Here is a 22,359-nt window from a genome sequence, read left to right as displayed (position 1 = left end):
TTAAAAGTTTATGGACCACAGGCTTATAGGACCACAGGCTGTACTCCCCTCCACAGCAATAATTCACTATTTATTGTTTAATGTCAACTTTATAGATCACAAATACAATCAATAATGAGATTGATTTGTAAGTGCGTTCTTGTTGATTTCAATATATATATAGGTGGAAACAAATATTTATCTAATATTTATGTGAACTCAGTCCACTAGGAGAGGCTTTGAAGCTGTAATTTCCTGTAAGAAATGACCTGTTGCACATGCCAGTCTTCACTTTTTCTGTCTTATTCAGCTGTCCATTATGATGACAAGATAAATGAGATGACTAACAAAGAGGAAAGGCTTATTTTGGTTCACAGCTTTGTACACTCTGGTCCATGATCTTTTGAACCTGTGGCAAGACACCTACCACAGCAGGAGCTCATGACAGAGCAAAAACACTTAAGTCAGAGGCCAGGAAGCAAAAGAGAAAAAGCAGAGGTGCCACAATGCCACTTGGCCGACATACCTCCTATGCCTGGCTCTGACACTGGATGGCATATATGACATTAATCCATATTGCAGCATCATTCCATATTCCATATGTTTTCATGTGTGTTAAGCATGTCATTGCATGTATGTACTACACTTTGTTCATGATAGTAGTTGATGGACATTATTTTTTCATATTTTTGGGCTATTGGCAGGAATGCTATGATGAACATTCATGTACAAACATGTTTGCAGTCTCTTGGATATATCTCCAGCAGTGAGTTAGAAAAGTAATTCTATTTTTTAACATTTTGAGAAACTGATTTAATATTTTGTGATCCTGCTGAATCCTTTTGTATTTTCACCAACATTTTATGTTGGTTGAGATTTCTTTACAGACTCACTAACGCTATGATTCTCTCTAATTTTTGATGATCCTGGTAGATATGATTGTTGAGTTTTTATTAGATCCTCCTTAATGAGCAATGACTGGTGGTATTATATTTATTGTCATAGTTATTTAATTGGAAGAGCTGTGATTCCTTTTTCAGGGATATGATTTACTAATTTGTTATTCTCGTCTATAGCTTTGCTTTGCAATATCAAGGATTTTTTTTGAAGTGTTAATATCATAATTTTGTGTATAATTTACATTTTTGTGCTGTTGATCATGTTTTGATGGTGTACCTACTAATTGGAAAAGAGAAGTCAGAAAGATTTACTCCTATGTTTTCTTCAACGTTTTATAGATATGTATTGGTGTGCTACTTAAATCCTATCTACTTTGGAGGTTGAGGGAGATGGATGGCTTGTTTAATGCCAACCTGGACAATTTAAGAAGATCCTAATGCAATATATTAAAAAGGAGAAAACCGATCAAAATTTTGGGATATTGGTTGCTCAGTGGTAAAGTAGTTGCATGCTTGTGAGTCCCTGAGTAAAATCTACAGTACAGTGTGTGTGTGTGTGTACATATTGATCTGTGTCCGTGGGTTTAGACCAATTAGCTTTTACTAGAATTTTGCGATCTATTGAGAGTACATTTTTTAATACTGTATATGTGTTCAGGAACCTGGCATCATTTTACTTTTGGTTATAGGATGGGAAAATTTTCCATTACATGTTTATAAAAAACAATTTTTGTTTTCCTTCAATTTTATCAGCTTCATTTTACAAATCAATAGCACATGAATGGATCACATTACATCTCCAATGCCCGTGTCTAATTTCAAGAAGAGCTCATCATTAGCAAATGACAATCTTTGTAAACGACGTATGTAGTAGGCTAGTAGGCATGGCACAAACTGGATGTACAAACATCTGACAAATTGCCTATCTGAAAGGCACTCTCTCATGTATTCCTGTCCTTGTCAGATATAATTTCAATGATTAGGGATCCCTATACTGAATCTTAACCTGTACTTGTGTGGAAAGTCACCAGGAACTTTGTCTCCATAGCACACTTCCATATTTTCAGTTTACTCAGATCCAGCTAGTCCATCTGAGAACTCACAAAATCGGAAATGACTCCCATGCATTCATATATAAACAACAAAACAGTTGACTATTTTTATAATCTCTTCCCCCCACCCCACTTTCACATACTTCTCCCAAAGTTTCACCATTTAAATAAGCAAGGGAATGATGAAAATTCCAGTTTCCTCAAGATCCTGTTACCTGCAAACTGATGGTTGGGCAAATTCCAGGGCTGGCAGAGACACAGAGGTTAGGTGATTGATTGGGGCTAAAGCATACCCACTCCTACTTTGTTCTTTTCTCCTCATCTCCTCTGAGCACACTTATCCATATCTACTGAGTTCTCAGAGCTGCACGCATATATTTCTTTCTGTCCCCTTATGTAAAATACGGAAGAAAAGTAAGACAGAAGGAGCTATAATAAAATTTAAAGTAATATGAATAGACAGTAAAGTTGAGTCCCATCATTGCAAACCTTTGAACCTGTATGTATTTAAACATCAATTTATGTTAAAGAAATTAATATTAATATCACACTTGATGTAGAGCTTATATTAGGAACATTTATTACTTGATTACAGTAACAATCAAGGCACTTTATTTTTTTAGTGGAAACTGGGTATTGAAATGATTAATGAAAATATAGCCTCAATTTAAACATTATCGAATGCTTATAATGGTTTTCAAATGGTTGTTATTATTAGCATTGTAATTTAAAGAAACGGAATATAAAACTCTCTTTTTGTCCACTAAGGCAATTACTGGTTATTCATATCTTCAGATAAATTATTGCACATAGAGTGGAGTGGGGGAGGTTGTTGGGATGGTGAACATTGTGCCATCAAGACTATTTGCTCATTGTTTATTTCACTACTCCTTTAAATATATAAAATTTCAGACTCCCTATGGTGCTTTATCCATTGAAAAGTCATGTAAGTGAAATTGGTGTAGGGCACATGGATAAAGGTTAAATGTGTTGCTTGAAAAATAAAAGTGAAAAAAATAATGGTTGATCTTTCAGCAATTATTTGAAGGGATTTAGACACCAAAATTTTTCTTTTTTCCTGATGGATATGTTAAAAAATACCCTGACTCAGCACTCCTTAACAAGGCATAGATTTCACTATCAAATCTACTTATATTAATATGATTCTAACTACACATACATAGTGTGACTTATAAAATTGTTCTCCATATTACGTTTCAATTTCACAGAATTATGATAGTCGTGGAAAAGTTGGAGTAGTGTTTGTACCGTGTAAATCATCATTTAATTGGAAGTTAGAAATCTATTTTGAATTACTTACTGAATCTCCACTTTTCTTATCTCTACTAGTTGACTTTTAAATACATTCACAATGCATCTCAAGACTTAGACTACTTTCAAGGAGAACAACTTCTGGACTCTCCTTCGTATCTGCTGGGTCTTGATTCTGTAGATAATGGGGTTCATCAAAGGTGGGAAAAGGATATAGACATTACCCATGAGGACATGAACCAGTGGAGAGAGGTGTTTCCCAAAGCGATGAACCATGGTCAGACCAATGATTGGGATGTAGAAAACCAAAACAGCACAGATGTGAGACACACAAGTCTGCAAGGACTTCATCCTCTCTTCCTGGGATGCAATGGCTAAAACCGTGTGCAAGATCATGATGTAGGAGATTATTATGAGCACAGCATCCAACAGCAAGTTCATGATCACCAGAAATAGAGCATAGATACTGTTGAAGCGGATGTCTGAACAGGCCAATCGAAGTAAGTCTTGGTGCAGGCAGAAAGAGTGAGAGAGGACGAGAGGACGACAGTAACTTAAGAACTTCAGGCGGATGATGACTGGTGGAATAAGTAAAGAACTCCTACATGAGATTGCCACTCCAATTTTCATGATTTTGTCATTAGTTAGGATGGAGGAATAGCGTAGAGGGTTGCAAATGGCAATGTACCTGTCAAAGGCCATGGTCAGGAGAACAGAGGACTCCATGGAGGACAGACCATGGATGAAATAGGACTGGGCAATGCAGAAATCCAGGCTAATCTTTTGAATGAACCCCCACAGAACTCCCAGCACCGTGTGCACAGTGGACAGCCACATGCACAGGTCAGTGAAGGCCAGCATGGCCAAGAAGTAGAACATGGGCTGGTGCAAGCTTGGCTCAGTTCGGATCACATGGAGGATCATGCAGTTTCCCAGGAACACAATGGCATAGATGGAGGAGAAAGGGATGGCGAGCCAGAGGGAGTAAACTTCTAGGCCAGGAACCCCAGTGAGAACAAATGAGGAACTGTTGATGTGGGAGTCAGAGAGAGTGGACATGAGTAGAAGATGGAAAATCCTCCAAGAGGGCTCTTTTAATTACCCAGGTTTGTGATTCCCGAAGTTTTAGTGATGTTCATAAGCTTTCAGGAAGAAAATAAAACATTCAATTCCATAAGCAGCATTATGGAGAAGAGAGTCATTTTTCTGTGCAGATAAGCATCTTCTGTACACATGGAAACTTTACAGTGGGAGTCATGAGTGTTCCAGAAACTTAGGAACTTTTATGCAGTAACAGCAGTGTAAATGGACACCTGGGATTTGGTGTGCAGGATGGACTTGTGGGAGCCTCTGTTCAATTCTGAAGAATGTAATACATGGCACAGTTGTGAAGAGGCACCATGGCTGGCTTCACCCTCAGGAGACAGCAATACACAGGCAGTATTCTCATTGGCATCACAACTGTACCCATGGCTTCCAAGGAAGCATCATAACATCCCTGTGGAAAGGAACGGGTTAATGTATTCTAATTCTGCTGAACACAAATATTCGCCAAGATCCAGTAAACAAGAGAAATGTGAACTGTATTGCATTCCGTATTGGACCCTTCTCTTAAGTATTTACCTATTTATTTATTGCATTTTCTTCCAAATTTTATCTGCTTTTTACTCTGTATGACATTTCTACACATTCTGATTAATAATATTATTATATCTGATGTCTTTCACTAATAAAGAAGCATAGTGGGCATGAATTTTATACTGGATATTTTAAACAAATATTGTATGATTTCTGTGTTATCAATAACTGTGCTGTTTATAGTTAGAATAAAACTAGATGCTTTAAGTATATCTCATTTTTATCAAAACCAGTATTAGAAAGTTATATTATATGGATCTAGCCTCTTTAGATAAATAGCAGTACCCAATGATTTCAGAACTTTCTATTAAATACAATAAAATTTGATATTAGTGTTTTTTTGTCTGTTCTGCTTCCTTTAGTTTTGTTTTGGAGTAGTTGAGATTGAACCCAGGGTTCCTCTACTACTGAGCTAAGAGAGGCTTAGTTGTTTAGACCTTGTTAAGTTGCTAAGGTTGTCTTCAAACTTGCAATTGTCCTACCTCAGTCTCCTGAGCAATTAGGATTATAAGCATGCACCCAGGTGCCTGGTAATATGTGTTAGTTTACCAGACTTTATGAATTGTTGAAGCTTATAAGAATATATCTAGAATTTCAGAATACAATTGGAACTCCATTGTAAACAACCAAATTTTTATAAGGTTGATAAAAGAATACTTTCTTTAAAAGCATAATCATATTTCCTAAAAGGAATTTAATATCTACAAATATAAAAAATATTTAAATATTTTCAACATATTTGGTATTACCACCCAATACCTCTATTGCCAGAATACTAGCCTTATGAAAGGGTAGTTAAGACAGTTAATAAAGCTGAACAATCACCTTGATACACAGTTGCATTATTTAATGTGTTTAATTTCTTCTTAATAGGGATTCAGTCAAAATATCAGTGACTAATGCAATGAGTTTCTGGTAATATGGCTAAGAAAGGCCAATGGGAAATGTCACCAAGCTATTGGACAGTTCAAGATAGAAGGGAAAATAAATGTCAGTTTTTCTGCAAAACCTCTCCAAGATAATTTAATAGGAAGGACTTTTCTAATATTTGATTCTTCAATATATTGTGAAACAATATATATTTGTTTTCCATATGTTTTATGTTTAGGCCCATTACACATGGTAAACAAGAAAAGTTCAATGCCTGTTTAGGAACACATGAAGAAATTATTTAGAGTAAATTCTGTGACCTTTCCAAAAATATTTTTTGGGAAACCAGTATTATGTGTTCTAGGTTAGAACTTGGTGTAAATGTATAGATCATTGATAATCATTTCCAATTTAAAATAGCTGTGTATCTCTAAATGTGTGCAACATAAATTATGAATGTTGCCCAGAAACTAAAAGCAGAACTCTGATATTTCATAAGTATCCATGTCTCAGTTTATATCTAGCAGAAAATAAAATAGACCTCAAAACATGGTACTTCCATGTTTATTGAAGCATATTCATAAATCTATGGTATGGAAGCAACCTAAGTGTACACCAGCAGACACAGAAATAGGGAGTTGTGGTTAAAATGGAATATCAGTCATCATAAAATGGAAAGAAATTCTGACAATGTTTCCACAAGTATGAAACTGAGGAAATAATAGTAAGTGAAATAAGGTACAAAAGGAAAAATAAATGGTCCATAATATCCCTTAAAATTAAAATCTAAAAGAGTGAAACTGAGAGATATTGAGGGTAGCAATGGTAGCTTCCAGGGACAAAGGGAGAGAGAAAATGGACAAATACTTGTTACAGGCTTAAACGTTCTCTTTTGCTCACCTTTCATTACAGGTTCATTATAATGATGGTATTTTTTATTACACATACAGACACACTAGGTGGCTATGGGATTTGGCCTGTCTCACTCTCCAGTACTTACCCACTTCCTCACCATTTTACCCGTTGGTCCTTTTTCTCTATTGATCTCCCTTTGATTTCCATGAGGTCTGCCCTATCTTTCTTTTATTTTTTCCTCTCTAGCTTCCACACTTGAGACAAAACATTTGACTCATGACCTCAGTTTGACCTATTGAAAAGAACATAATGATTTCTAGTTCCATTCGTTCTACTGAAAATGCCCTAATTTCATTTTTATTTATGACTGAATGAAACTCTATTTGAGTATATAACACATTTTCTTTATCCATTCATTGGTTGATAGACACCTGGACTGGTTCCAAGGTTTTGTTATAGTGAATTGTGCTGCTATAAACATGGGTATGAATGGAACACATGTAAATGTAAGATGACTTTAATTCTTCAGTATACATATGGAGAAGAGGTATAGTTGGGTCAAATTGTGATTCCATGTTTAGTCTTTTGAAGAATCTCTATACTGGTTTATATGGTGGTTGTAGTAATTTACAATCCCACAAAAAGTGTAAAAGTGTTCCTTTTACCCCACATCCTCTCTAGAATTTACTATTACTTGTTTCTTTTTATTTTATTTTTATTTTTACAGACTACATTTTGATTCATTCTTGATGACTGCCATTTTAACTGGTCCGTAATGTAGTCTCAGTGTGTTAGTATTATTTTTTAAAGTAGACAGACCCAATACCTTTATTATATTTATTTTTATGTGGTGCTGAGGCTTGAACTCAGTGCCTCACACATGTTAGGCAAGCATTCTAACACTGAGTCACTACCTCTGCCCCCTGAGTGTACTTTTGATTAGCATTTCCCTTATCACTAAAGACGTCAAACATTTTCTCATGCATTTGTTGACCATTTACATTTATTCTTTGGAGAAGTGTCTGTTTCATTTGTCCACTTAATAATCGGGTTATTTGATTTTCTGGTGTAAGGTTTGTGGGGTTCTTTATACATTCTATGTATTAATCCTCTGTCAGAAAATCAGCTAGCAGAGATTTTCTCCTATTCTGTAGTCTCACTCTTCATATTTCCATTTTCTTTGCTGCACAGAAGATTTTTAATTTGAGATATAGACTAAAATTTTGATTATGCAATGAATAGATCTAGATATCTAGTGTACACCCAGATAACTGTGGTTAACAATGATGATGAACATACTGTATTCCGGGATATTATTGCAAGAATAGTTTTAAAGGATTTCAACACACACACACACACACACACACGTACACACAAACACCTATGTAAAGTAAGGGGTATGTCAATTGGCTTGATTGTGAAATTATTACAAAAGTTTGCTCTATCAAAATACCACCATATCCTATGCCTTAAAAATATCTTCGTTTTATCTGTTAATTATATTTGAAAAGCTGAAAAATGCAAATTGATGAATCTAGATGTAAGTTCAATTCTTCTTTTGAACAGTATCAGCCATACCTTATGATCCATTATCCCAAACTGCATCATAGACCTAAGTATTAATCAGTAAGAGTAAACATGAGTAAAGATATGTGTGAACTTGGACCCATGTCGAATTTGACCCTATGTGGTTTTTGCAGAAGCTACAAGATGACAATGGTGTTTTCTTCCTCAGTCTGTGGGGTTGAGTGCCAGAGCAGTGATGAGCACAGATGAGGGAGAACCAGGTGATGCTCTGCTCTCCTGTTTCAGTTCTCATACCACCCACAGATGTTCTCACATGGTCTTTTAGTGCCATGCTGTAAGGTTTCAGTGCTTTTCGTTGGGTATTGTTGTTGAACATGACCCCCAAGTGTAGTGGTGAAACTGTAAGTATTCCTAAGGGCAAGTACGTGGCGAGGTTCCTTAGGAAAAGTGTGTCAGATAAACACCATTTGCATGAGATACAATGCTGTTGACTGTGTGTTCAGTGCTAATGAGTCAACATGTTACCCAGAAAATGGAAAATAAAGGCACCCATTCGCATGTAAAGAATTTGTGACAACGTGCTGAAGTAGCATTTATTGTATAGATTGACAATATGATAAATATGGAAAAGAAGAAATATTTATGAGATGACAACTGGTTGAACAGTGTAGTGGACAGCATTGGCATGGGCTGCAGAGGTCTATACCCAGGGTCAGGAAAATAAACTCCTCTAGGCTGCTTCTGGTTGTCTCCCAAGGTTCAAAAGGGACTGTGACAGAAACATGGCTAACTTAAAGACAAGGCAAGGGTGCAGATCAGGGGAGAGCAAAAGAAATATAAAGAATAACAGCTTTGTGGAGGAGCATGTTTTCCATAATGATGACACCGGCTTGTTTCACAAGGACATTGATACATAGACTAATGTAACAGAAGAATTTCAGTTGGTAAAAGTTTATGGACCACAGGTTTATAGGACCACAGGCTGTACTCCCCTCCACAGCAATAATTCACTATTTATTGTTTAATGTCAACTTTATAGATCACAAATACAATCAATAATGAGATTGATTTGTAAGTGCATTCTTGTTGACTTTCAGTATATGTAGGTGGAGAATAAATATTTATCTAATATTTATGTGAACTCAGTCCACTAGGAGAGGCTTTGAAGTAGTAATTTCCTGTAAGAAATGACCTGTTGCACATGCCAATCTTCACTTTTTCTGTCTTATTCAGCTGTCCATTATGATGACAAGATAAATGAGATGACTAACAAGAGGAAAGGCTTATTTTGGTTCACAGCTTTGTACACTCTGGTCCATGATCTTTTGAACCTGTGGCAAGACACTACCACAGCAGGAGCTCATGACAGAGCAAAAACACTTAAGTCAGAGACCAGGAAGCAAAGAGAAAAAAGCAGAGGTGCCACAATGCCACTTGGCCGACATACCTCCTATGCCTGACTCTGACACTGGATGGCATATATGACATTAATCCATATTGCAGCATCATTCCATATTCCATATGTTTTCATGTGTGTTAAGCATGTCATTGCATGTATGTACTACACTTTGTTCATGATAGTACTTGATGGACATTATTTTTTCATATATTTGGGCTATTGGCAGGAATGCTATGATGAACATTCATGTACAAACATGTTTGCGGTCTCTTGGATATATCTCCAGCAGTGAGTTAGAAAAGTAATTCTATTTTTTAACAATTTGAGAAACTGATTTAATATTTTGTGATCCTGCTGAAACCTTTTGTATTCCCAGCGACATTTTATGTTGGGTGAGATTTCTTTACAGACTCACTAACACTTTGATTCTTTCTACTTTTTGATGATCCTGGTAGATATGATTCTTGAGATTTGTTTCAATCCTCCTTAATGAGTAATGACTGGTGGTATTATATTTATTGTCATAGTTATTTAATTCAAGAACTGTGATTCCTTTATCAGAGATATGATTTACAATTTGTTATTCTTGTCTATAGCTTTGCTTTGCAATATCAAAGATTTTTTTTGAAGTGCTAAATATAATAATTTTGTGTATAATTTACATTTTTGTGCTGTTGATCATGTTTTGATGGTGTACCTACTAATTGGAAAAGAGAAGTCACAAAGATTTACTCCTATGTTTTCTTCAACGTTTTATAGATATGTATTGGTGTGCTACTTAAATCCTATCTACTTTGGAGATTGTGGGAGATGGATGGCTTGTTTAATGCCAACATGGACAATTTAGGAAGACCCTAATGCAATATTTTAAAAAAGAGAAAATTGATCAAAAGATTTGGGATGTTCGTTGCTCAGTGGTAAAGTAGTTGCATACTTGTGAGTTCCTGAGTAAAATCTACAGTACAATCACTAATACCATCAATTATGTGTGTGTGTATGTGTGTGTGTACATATTGATCTGTGTCAGTGGGTTTAGACCAATTCGTTTTTACTAGAATTCTGCGATCCATTCAGAGTACATTTTTTAATACTGTATATGTGTTCAGGAACCTGGCATCATTTTACTTTTGGTTATAGGATGGGAAAATTTCCATTACATGTTTATAAAAACAATTTTTGTTTTCCTTCAATTTTATCAGCTTCATTTTACAAATCAATAGCATATGAATGGATCACCTTACATGTCCAATGCCCATGTCTAATTTCAAGAAGAGCTCATCATTAGCAAATGACAATCTTTGTAAACGACGTATGTAGTAGGCTAGTAGGCATGGCACAAACTGGATGTACAAAACATCTGACAAATTGCCTATCTGAAAGGCACTCTCTCATGTATTCCTGTCCTTGTCAGATATAATTTCAATGATTAGGGATCCCTATACTGAATCTTAACCTATATTTTTGTGGAAAGTCACCAGGAAATTTGTCTCCCTAGCACACTTCCATATTTTCAGTTTACTCAGATCCAGCTAGTCCATCTGAGCACTCACAAAATCGGAAATGACTCCCATGCATTCATATATTATACAACAAAAGAGTTGACTATTCTTATGATCTCCCCCCCCCCCCGGCTTTCACATACTTCTCCCAAAGTTTCACCATTTAATAAGCAAGGAACGAAGAAGAAATTCCAGTTTCCTCAAGATCCTGTTACCTGCAAACTGGTGGTTGGGCAAATTCCAGGGCTGGCAGAGACACGGAGGTTAGGTGATTGATTGGGGCTAAAGCATACCCACTCCTACTTTGTTCTTTTCTCCTCATCTCCTCTGAGCACACTTATCCATATCTGCTGAGTCTCAGAGCTGCACGGATACATTTCTTTCTGTCCCCTTATATGAAATACGGAAGAAAAGTAAGACAGAAGGAGCTATAATAAAATTTAAAGTAATATGAATGGACAGTAAAGCTGAGTCCCATCATTGCAAATCTTTGAACCTGTATGTATTTAAACATCAATTTATGTTAAAGAAATTAATATTAATATCACACTTGATGTAGAGCTTATATTAGGAACATTTATTACTTGATTACTGTAACAATCAAGGCACTTTATTTTTTTTAGTGGAAACTGGGTATTGAAATGATTAATGAAAATATGGCCTCAATTTAAACATTATCGAATGCTTATAATGGTTTTCAAATGGTTGTTATTATTAGCATTGTAATTTAAAGAAACAGAATATAAAACTCTTTTTGTCCACTAAGGCAATTACTGGTTATTCATATCTTGAGATAAATTATTGCACATAGAGTGGAGTGGGGGAGGTTGTTGGGATGATGAACATTGTTCCATCAAGACTATTTGCTCATTCTTTATTTCACTACTCCTTTAAATATATAAATTTCAGACTCCCTATGGTGCTTTATCCATTGAAAAGTCATGTAAGTGAAATTGGTGTAGGGCACATGGATAAAGGTTAAATGTGTTGCTTGAAAAATAAAAGTGAAAAAATAATGGTTGATCTTTCAGCAATTATTGAAGGGATTTAGACACCAAAATTTTTCTTTTTTCCTGATGGATATGTTAAAAAATACCCTGACTCAGCACTCCTTAACAAGGCATAGATTTCACTATCAAATCTACTTATATAATATGATTCTAACTACACATACATAGTGTGACTTATAAAATTGTTCTCCATATTACGTTTCAATTTCACAGAATTATGATAGTCGTGGAAAAGTTGGAGTAGTGTTTGTACCGTGTAAATCATCATTTAATTGGAAGTTAGAAATCTATTTTGAATTACTTACTGAATCTCCACTTTTCTTATCTCTACTAGTTGACTTTAAATACATTCACAATGCATCTCAAGACTTAGACTACTTTCAAGGAGAACAACTTCTGGACTCTCCTTCGTATCTGCTGGGTCTTGATTCTGTAGATAATGGGGTTCATCAAAGGTGGGAAAAGGATATAGACATTACCCATGAGGACATGACCAGTGGAGAGAGGTGTTTTCCCAAAGCGATGACCATGGTCAGACCAATGATTGGGATGTAGAAAACCAAACAGCACAGATGTGAGACACACAAGTCTGCAAGGACTTCATCCTCTCTTCCTGGGATGCAATGGCCTAAAACCTGTGTGCAAGCTCATGATGTAGGAGATTATTATGAGCACCAGCATCCAACAGCAAGTTCATGATCACCAGAAATAGAGCATAGATACTGTTGAAGCGGATGTCTGAACAGGCCAATCGAAGTAAGTCTTGGTGCAGGCAGAAAGAGTGAGAGAGGACGAGAGGACGACAGTAACTTAAGAACTTCAGGCGGATGATGACTGGTGGAATAAGTAAAGAACTCCTACATGAGATTGCCACTCCAATTTTCATGATTTTGTCATTAGTTAGGATGGAGGAAATAGCGTAGAGGGTTGCAAATGGCAATGTACCTGTCAAAGGCCATGGTCAGGAGAAACAGAGGACTCCATGGAGGACAGACCATGGATGAAATAGGACTGGGCAATGCAGAAATCCAGGCTAATCTTTGAATGAACCCCCACAGAACTCCCAGCACCGTGTGCACAGTGGACAGCCACATGCACAGGTCAGTGAAGGCCAGCATGGCCAAGAAGTTAGAACATGGGCTGGTGCAAGCTTGGCTCAGTTCGGATCACATGGAGGATCATGCAGTTTCCCAGGAACACAATGGCATAGATGGAGGAGAAAGGGATGGCGAGCCAGAGGGAGTAAACCTTCTAGGCCAGGAACCCCAGTGAGAACAAATGAGGAACTGTTGATGTGGGAGTCAGAGAGAGTGGACATGAGTAGAAGATGGAACATCCTCCAAGAGGGCTCTTTTAATTACCCGGTTTGTGATTCCCGAAGTTTTAGTGATGTTCATAAGCTTTCAGGAAGAAAATAAAACATTCAATTCCATAAGCAGCATTATGGAGAAGAGAGTCATTTTTCTGTGCCAGAATAGCATCTTCTGTACACATGGAAACTTTACAGTGGGAGTCATGAGTGTTCCAGAAACTTAGGAACTTTTATGCAGTAACAGCAGTGTAAATGGACACCTGGGATTTGGTGTGCAGGATGGACTTGTGGGAGCCTCTGTTCAATTCTGAAGAATGTAATACATGGCACAGTTGTGAAGAGGCACCATGGCTGGCTTCACCCTCAGGAGACAGCAATACACAGGCAGTATTCTCATTGGCATCACAACTGTACCCATGGCTTCCAAGGAAGCATCATAACATCCCTGTGGAAAGGAACGGGTTAATGTATTCTAATTCTGCTGAACACAAATATTCGCCAAGATCCAGTAAACAAGAGAAATGTGAACTGTATTGCATTCCGTATTGGACCTTCTCTTAAGTATTTACCTATTTATTTATTGCATTTTCTTCCAAATTTTATCTGCTTTTTACTCGTATGACATTTCTACCATTCTGATTAATAATATTATTATATCTGATGTCTTTCACTAATAAAGAAGCATAGTGGGCATGAATTTTATACTGGATATTTTAAAACAAATATTGTATGATTTCTGTGTTATCAATAACTGTGCTGTTTATAGTTAGAATAAAATAAGATGCTTTAAGTATATCTCTTTTTATCAAAACCAGTATTAGAAAGTTATATTATATGGATCTAGCCTCTTTAGATAAATAGCAGTACCCAATGATTTCAGAACTTTCTATTAAATACAATAAAATTTGATATTAGTGTTTTTTTGTCTGTTCTGCTTCCTTTAGTTTGTTTTGGAGTAGTTGAGATTGAACCCAGGGTTCCTCTACTACTGAGCTAAGAGAGGCTTAGTTGTTTAGACCTTGTTAAGTTGCTAAGGTTGTCTTCAAACTTGCAATTGTCCTACCTCAGTCTCCTGAGCAATTAGGATTATAAGCATGCACCCAGGTGCCTGGTAATATGTGTTAGTTTACCAGACTTTATGAATTGTTGAAGCTTATAAGAATATATCTAGAATTTCAGAATACAATTGGAACTCCATTGTAAACAACCAAATTTTATAAGGTTGATAAAGAATACTTTCTTTAAAAGCATAATCATATTTCCTAAAAGGAATTTAATATCTACAAATATAAAAAATATTTAATATTTTCAACATATTTGGTATTACCACCCAATACCTCTATTGCCAGAATACTAGCCTTATGAAAGGGTAGTTAAGACAGTTAATAAAGCTGAACAATCACCTTGATACACAGTTGCATTATTTAATGTGTTTAATTTCTTCTTAATAGGGATTCAGTCAAATATCAGTGACTAATGCAATGAGTTTCTGGTAATATGGCTAAGAAAGGCCAATGGGAAATGTCACCAGCTATTGGACAGTTCAAGATAGAAGGGAAAATAAATGTCAGTTTTTCTGCAAAACCTCTCCAAGATAATTTAATAGGAAGGACTTTTCTAATATTTGATTCTTCAATATATTGTGAAACAATATATTTGTTTTCCATATGTTTTATGTTTAGGCCCATTACACATGGTAAACAAGAAAAGTTCAATGCCTGTTTAGGAACACATGAAGAAATTATTTAGAGTAAATTCTGTGACCTTTCCAAAAATATTTTTTGGGAAACCAGTATTATGTGTTCTAGGTTAGAACTTGGTGTAAATGTATAGATCATTGATAATCATTTCCAATTTAAAATAGCTGTGTATCTCTAAATGTGTGCAACATAAATTATGAATGTTGCCCAGAAACTAAAAGCAGAACTCTGATATTTCATAAGTATCCATGTCTCAGTTTATATCTAGCAGAAATAAAATAGACCTCAAAACATGGTACTTCCATGTTTATTGAAGCATATTCATAAATCTATGGTATGGAAGCAACCTAAGTGTACACCAGCAGACACAGAAATAGGGAGTTGTGGTTAAATGGAATATCAGTCATCATAAAATGGAAAGAAATTCTGACAATGTTTCCACAAGTATGAAACTGAGGAAATAATAGTAAGTGAAATAAGGTACAAAAGGAAAAATAAATGGTCCATAATATCCCTTAAAATTAAAATCTAAAAGAGTGAAACTGAGAGATATTGAGGGTAGCAATGGTAGCTTCCAGGGACAAAGGGAGAGAGAAATGGACAAATACTTGTTACAGGCTTAAACGTTCTCTTTTGCTCACCTTTCATTACAGGTTCATTATAATGATGGTATTTTTTATTACACATACAGACACACTAGGTGGCTATGGGATTTGGCCTGTCTCACTCTCCAGTACTTACCCACTTCCTCACCATTTTACCCGTTGGTCCTTTTCTCTATTGATCTCCCTTTGATTTCCATGAGGTCTGCCCTATCTTTCTTTATTTTTTTCCTCTCTAGCTTCCACACTTGAGACAAAACATTTGACTCATGACCTCAGTTTGACCTATTGAAAAGAACATAATGATTTCTAGTTCCATTCGTTCTACTGAAAATGCCCTAATTTCATTTTTATTTATGACTGAATGAAACTCTATTTGAGTATATAACACATTTCTTTATCCATTCATGGTTGATAGACACCTGGACTGGTTCCAAGGTTTTGTTATAGTGAATTGTGCTGCTATAAACATGGGTATGAATGGAACACATGTAAATGTAAGATGACTTTACTTCTTCAGTATACATATGGAGAAGAGGTATAGTTGGGTCAAATTGTGATTCCATGTTTAGTCTTTTGAAGAATCTCTATACTGGTTTATATGGTGGTTGTAGTAATTTACAATCCCACAAAAAGTGTAAAAGTGTTCCTTTTACCCCACATCCTCTCTAGAATTTACTATTACTTGTTTCTTTTTATTTTATTTTTATTTTTACAGACTACATTTTGATTCATTCTTGATGACTGCCATTTTAACTGGTCCGTAATGTAGTCCTCGTGTGTTAGTATTATTTTTTAAAGTAGACAGACCCAATACCTTTATTATATTTATTTTTATGTGGTGCTGAGGCTTGAACTCAGTGCCTCACACATGTTAGGCAAGCATGTCTAACACTGAGTCACTACCTCTGCCCCCTGAGTGTACTTTTGATTAGCATTTCCCTTATCACTAAAGACGTCAAACATTTTCTCATGCATTTGTTGACCATTTACATTATTCTTTGGAGAAGTGTCTGTTTCATTTGTCCACTTAATAATCGGGTTATTTGATTTTCTGGTGTAAGGTTTGTGGGGTTCTTTATACATTCTATGTATTAATCCTCTGTCAGAAAATCAGCTAGCAGAGATTTTCTCCTATTCTGTAGTCTCACTCTTCATATTTCCATTTTCTTTGCTGCACAGAAGATTTTTAATTTGAGATATAGACTAAATTTTGATTATGCAATGAATAGATCTAGATATCTAGTGTACACCCAGATAACTGTGGTTAACAATGATGATGAACATACTGTATTCCGGGATATTATTGCAAGAATAGTTTTAAAGGATTTCAACACACACACACACACACACACACGTACACACAAACACCTATGTAAAGTAAGGGGTATGTCAATTGGCTTGATTGTGAAATTATTACAAAAGTTTGCTCTATCAAAATACCACCATATCCTATGCCTTAAAAATATCTTCGTTTTATCTGTTAATTATATTTGAAAAGCTGAAAATGCAAATTGATGAATCTAGATGTAAGTTCAATTCTTCTTTTGAACAGTATCAGCCATACCTATGATCCATTATCCCAAACTGCATCATAGACCTAAGTATTAATCAGTAAGAGTAAACATGAGTAAAGATATGTGTGAACTTGGACCCATGTCGAATTTGACCCTATGTGGTTTTTGCAGAAGCTACAAGATGACAATGGTGTTTTCTTCCTCAGTCTGTGGGGTTGAGTGCCAGAGCAGTGATGAGCACAGATGAGGGAGAACCAGGTGATGCTCTGCTCTCCTGTTTCAGTTCTCATACCACCCACAGATGTTCTCACATGGTCTTTTAGTGCCATGCTGTAAAGGTTTCAGTGCTTTTCGTTGGGTATTGTTGTTGAACATGACCCCCAAGTGTAGTGGTGAAACTGTAAGTATTCCCTAAGGGCAAGTACGTGGCGAGGTTCCTTAGGAAAAGTGTGTCAGATAAACACCATTTGCATGAGATACAATGCTGTTGACTGTGTGTTCAGTGCTAATGAGTCAACATGTTACCCAGAAAATGGAAAATAAAGGCACCCATTCTGCATGTAAAGAATTTGTGACAACGTGCTGAAGTAGCATTTATTGTATAGATTGACAATATGATAAATATGGAAAAGAAGAAATATTTTATGAGATGACAACTGGTTGAACAGTGTAGTGGACAGCATTGGCATGGGCTGCAGAGGTCTATACCCAGGGTCAGGAAAATAAACTCCTCTAGGCTGCTTCTGGTTGTCTCCCAAGGTTCAAAAGGGACTGTGACAGAAAACATGGCTAACTTAAAGACAAGGCAAGGGTGCAGATCAGGGGAGAGCAAAAGAAATATAAAGAATAACAGCTTTGTGGAGGAGCATGTTTTCCATAATGATGACACCGGCTTGTTTCACAAGGACATTGATACATAGACTAATGTAACAGAAGAATTTCAGTTGGTAAAAGTTTATGGACCACAGGTTTATAGGACCACAGGCTGTACTCCCCTCCACAGCAATAATTCACTATTTATTGTTTAATGTCAACTTTATAGATCACAAATACAATCAATAATGAGATTGATTTGTAAGTGCATTCTTGTTGACTTTCAGTATATGTAGGTGGAGAATAAATATTTATCTAATATTTATGTGAACTCAGTCCACTAGGAGAGGCTTTGAAGTAGTAATTTCCTGTAAGAAATGACCTGTTGCACATGCCAATCTTCACTTTTTCTGTCTTATCAGCTGTCCATTATGATGACAAGATAAATGAGATGACTAACAAAGAGGAAAGGCTTATTTTGGTTCACAGCTTTGTACACTCTGGTCCATGATCTTTTGAACCTGTGGCAAGACACCTACCACAGCAGGAGCTCATGACAGAGCAAAAACACTTAAGTCAGAGACCAGGAAGCAAAAGAGAAAAAGCAGAGGTGCCACAATGCCACTTGGCCGACATACCTCCTATGCCTGACTCTGACACTGGATGGCATATATGACATTAATCCATATTGCAGCATCATTCCATATTCCATATGTTTTCATGTGTGTTAAGCATGTCATTGCATGTATGTACTACACTTTGTTCATGATAGTACTTGATGGACATTATTTTTTCATATATTTGGGCTATTGGCAGGAATGCTATGATGAACATTCATGTACAAACATGTTTGCGGTCTCTTGGATATATCTCCAGCAGTGAGTTAGAAAAGTAATTCTATTTTTTAACAATTTGAGAAACTGATTTAATATTTTGTGATCCTGCTGAAACCTTTTGTATTCCCAGCGACATTTTATGTGGGTGAGATTTCTTTACAGACTCACTAACACTTTGATTCTTTCTACTTTTGATGATCCTGGTAGATATGATTCTTGAGATTTGTTTCAATCCTCCTTAATGAGTAATGACTGGTGGTATTATATTTATTGTCATAGTTATTTAATTCAAAGAACTGTGATTCCTTTATCAGAGATATGATTTACAAATTTGTTATTCTTGTCTATAGCTTTGCTTTGCAATATCAAAGATTTTTTTTGAAGTGCTAAATATAATAATTTTGTGTATAATTTACATTTTTGTGCTGTTGATCATGTTTTGATGGTGTACCTACTAATTGGAAAAGAGAAGTCACAAAGATTTACTCCTATGTTTTCTTCAACGTTTTATAGATATGTATTGGTGTGCTACTTAAATCCTATCTACTTTGGAGATTGTGGGAGATGGATGGCTTGTTTAATGCCAACATGGACAATTTAGGAAGACCCTAATGCAATATTTTAAAAAAGAGAAAATTGATCAAAAGATTTGGGATGTTCGTTGCTCAGTGGTAAAGTAGTTGCATACTTGTGAGTTCCTGAGTAAAATCTACAGTACAATCACTAATACCATCAATTATGTGTGTGTGTATGTGTGTGTGTACATATTGATCTGTGTCAGTGGGTTTAGACCAATTCGTTTTTACTAGAATTCTGCGATCCATTCAGAGTACATTTTTTAATACTGTATATGTGTTCAGGAACCTGGCATCATTTTACTTTTGGTTATAGGATGGGAAAATTTTCCATTACATGTTTATAAAAAACAATTTTTGTTTTCCTTCAATTTTATCAGCTTCATTTTACAAATCAATAGCATATGAATGGATCACCTTACATGTCCAATGCCCATGTCTAATTTCAAGAAGAGCTCATCATTAGCAAATGACAATCTTTGTAAACGACGTATGTAGTAGGCTAGTAGGCATGGCACAACTGGATGTACAAACATCTGACAAATTGCCTATCTGAAAGGCACTCTCTCATGTATTCCTGTCCTTGTCAGATATAATTTCAATGATTAGGGATCCCTATACTGAATCTTAACCTATATTTTTGTGGAAAGTCACCAGGAAATTTGTCTCCCTAGCACACTTCCATATTTTCAGTTTACTCAGATCCAGCTAGTCCATCTGAGCACTCACAAAATCGGAAATGACTCCCATGCATTCATATATTATACAACAAAAGAGTTGACTATTCTTATGATCTCCCCCCCCCCCCGGCTTTCACATACTTCTCCCAAAGTTTCACCATTTAAATAAGCAAGGGAACGAAGAAAATTCCAGTTTCCTCAAGATCCTGTTACCTGCAAACTGGTGGTTGGGCAAATTCCAGGGCTGGCAGAGACACGGAGGTTAGGTGATTGATTGGGGCTAAAGCATACCCACTCCTACTTTGTTCTTTTCTCCTCATCTCCTCTGAGCACACTTATCCATATCTGCTGAGTTCTCAGAGCTGCACGGATACATTTCTTTCTGTCCCCTATATGAAATACGGAAGAAAAGTAAGACAGAAGGAGCTATAATAAAATTTAAAGTAATATGAATGGACAGTAAAGCTGAGTCCCATCATTGCAAATCTTTGAACCTGTATGTATTTAAACATCAATTTATGTTAAAGAAATTAATATTAATATCACACTTGATGTAGAGCTTATATTAGGAACATTTATTACTTGATTACTGTAACAATCAAGGCACTTTATTTTTTTAGTGGAAACTGGGTATTGAAATGATTAATGAAAATATGGCCTCAATTTAAACATTATCGAATGCTTATAATGGTTTTCAAATGGTTGTTATTATTAGCATTGTAATTTAAAGAAACAGAATATAAAACTCTTTTTGTCCACTAAGGCAATTACTGGTTATTCATATCTTGAGATAAATTATTGCACATAGAGTGGAGTGGGGGAGGTTGTTGGGATGATGAACATTGTTCCATCAAGACTATTTGCTCATTCTTTATTTCACTACTCCTTTAAATATATAAAATTTCAGACTCCCTATGGTGCTTTATCCATTGAAAAGTCATGTAAGTGAAATTGGTGTAGGGCACATGGATAAAGGTTAAATGTGTTGCTTGAAAAATAAAAGTGAAAAAAATAATGGTTGATCTTTCAGCAATTATTTGAAGGGATTTAGACACCAAAATTTTTCTTTTTTCCTGATGGATATGTTAAAAAATACCCTGACTCAGCACTCCTTAACAAGGCATAGATTTCACTATCAAATCTACTTATATAATATGATTCTAACTACACATACATAGTGTGACTTATAAAATTGTTCTCCATATTACGTTTCAATTTCACAGAATTATGATAGTCGTGGAAAAGTTGGAGTAGTGTTTGTACCGTGTAAATCATCATTTAATTGGAAGTTAGAAATCTATTTTGAATTACTTACTGAATCTCCACTTTTCTTATCTCTACTAGTTGACTTTTAAATACATTCACAATGCATCTCAAGACTTAGACTACTTTCAAGGAGAACAACTTCTGGACTCTCCTTCGTATCTGCTGGGTCTTGATTCTGTAGATAATGGGGTTCATCAAAGGTGGGAAAAGGATATAGACATTACCCATGAGGACATGAACCAGTGGAGAGAGGTGTTTCCCAAAGCGATGAACCATGGTCAGACCAATGATTGGGATGTAGAAAACCAAAACAGCACAGATGTGAGACACACAAGTCTGCAAGGACTTCATCCTCTCTTCCTGGGATGCAATGGCTAAAACCGTGTGCAAGATCATGATGTAGGAGATTATTATGAGCACAGCATCCAACAGCAAGTTCATGATCACCAGAAATAGAGCATAGATACTGTTGAAGCGGATGTCTGAACAGGCCAATCGAAGTAAGTCTTGGTGCAGGCAGAAAGAGTGAGAGAGGACGAGAGGACGACAGTAACTTAAGAACTTCAGGCGGATGATGACTGGTGGAATAAGTAAAGAACTCCTACATGAGATTGCCACTCCAATTTTCATGATTTTGTCATTAGTTAGGATGGAGGAATAGCGTAGAGGGTTGCAAATGGCAATGTACCTGTCAAAGGCCATGGTCAGGAGAACAGAGGACTCCATGGAGGACAGACCATGGATGAAATAGGACTGGGCAATGCAGAATCCAGGCTAATCTTTTGAATGAACCCCCACAGAACTCCCAGCACCGTGTGCACAGTGGACAGCCACATGCACAGGTCAGTGAAGGCCAGCATGGCCAAGAAGTAGAACATGGGCTGGTGCAAGCTTGGCTCAGTTCGGATCACATGGAGGATCATGCAGTTTCCCAGGAACACAATGGCATAGATGGAGGAGAAAGGGATGGCGAGCCAGAGGGAGTAAACTTCTAGGCCAGGAACCCCAGTGAGAACAAATGAGGAACTGTTGATGTGGGAGTCAGAGAGAGTGGACAT

At 36.2% G+C, this 22,359-nt stretch overlaps 1 protein-coding gene and 2 pseudogenes across 1 annotated transcript; all 3 read right to left on the bottom strand.

Annotated features, from left to right (window-relative positions):
• Nucleotides 1–3,316: 3,316 nt before the first annotated feature.
• LOC124995339 (olfactory receptor 51V1-like) lies at nucleotides 3,317–4,261 on the bottom strand. The gene has a single exon (XM_047567662.1). The coding sequence runs from the start codon at nucleotides 4,259–4,261 to the stop codon at nucleotides 3,317–3,319; it is 945 nt and encodes a 314-aa protein (XP_047423618.1).
• An 8,108-nt stretch (nucleotides 4,262–12,369) lies between these two features.
• On the bottom strand, nucleotides 12,370–13,318 carry LOC124959560 (olfactory receptor 51V1-like; annotated as a pseudogene).
• Nucleotides 13,319–21,415: 8,097 nt separating this feature from the next.
• On the bottom strand, nucleotides 21,416–22,359 carry LOC124995330 (olfactory receptor 51V1-like; annotated as a pseudogene).

Source organism: Sciurus carolinensis, chromosome 11 (assembly GCF_902686445.1).
Source record: "Sciurus carolinensis chromosome 11, mSciCar1.2, whole genome shotgun sequence".
NCBI lineage: Eukaryota > Metazoa > Chordata > Mammalia > Rodentia > Sciuridae > Sciurus > Sciurus carolinensis.
Note: the sequence above shows the minus strand (reverse complement) of the source record. Positions and strands in the feature narration are given on the sequence as shown.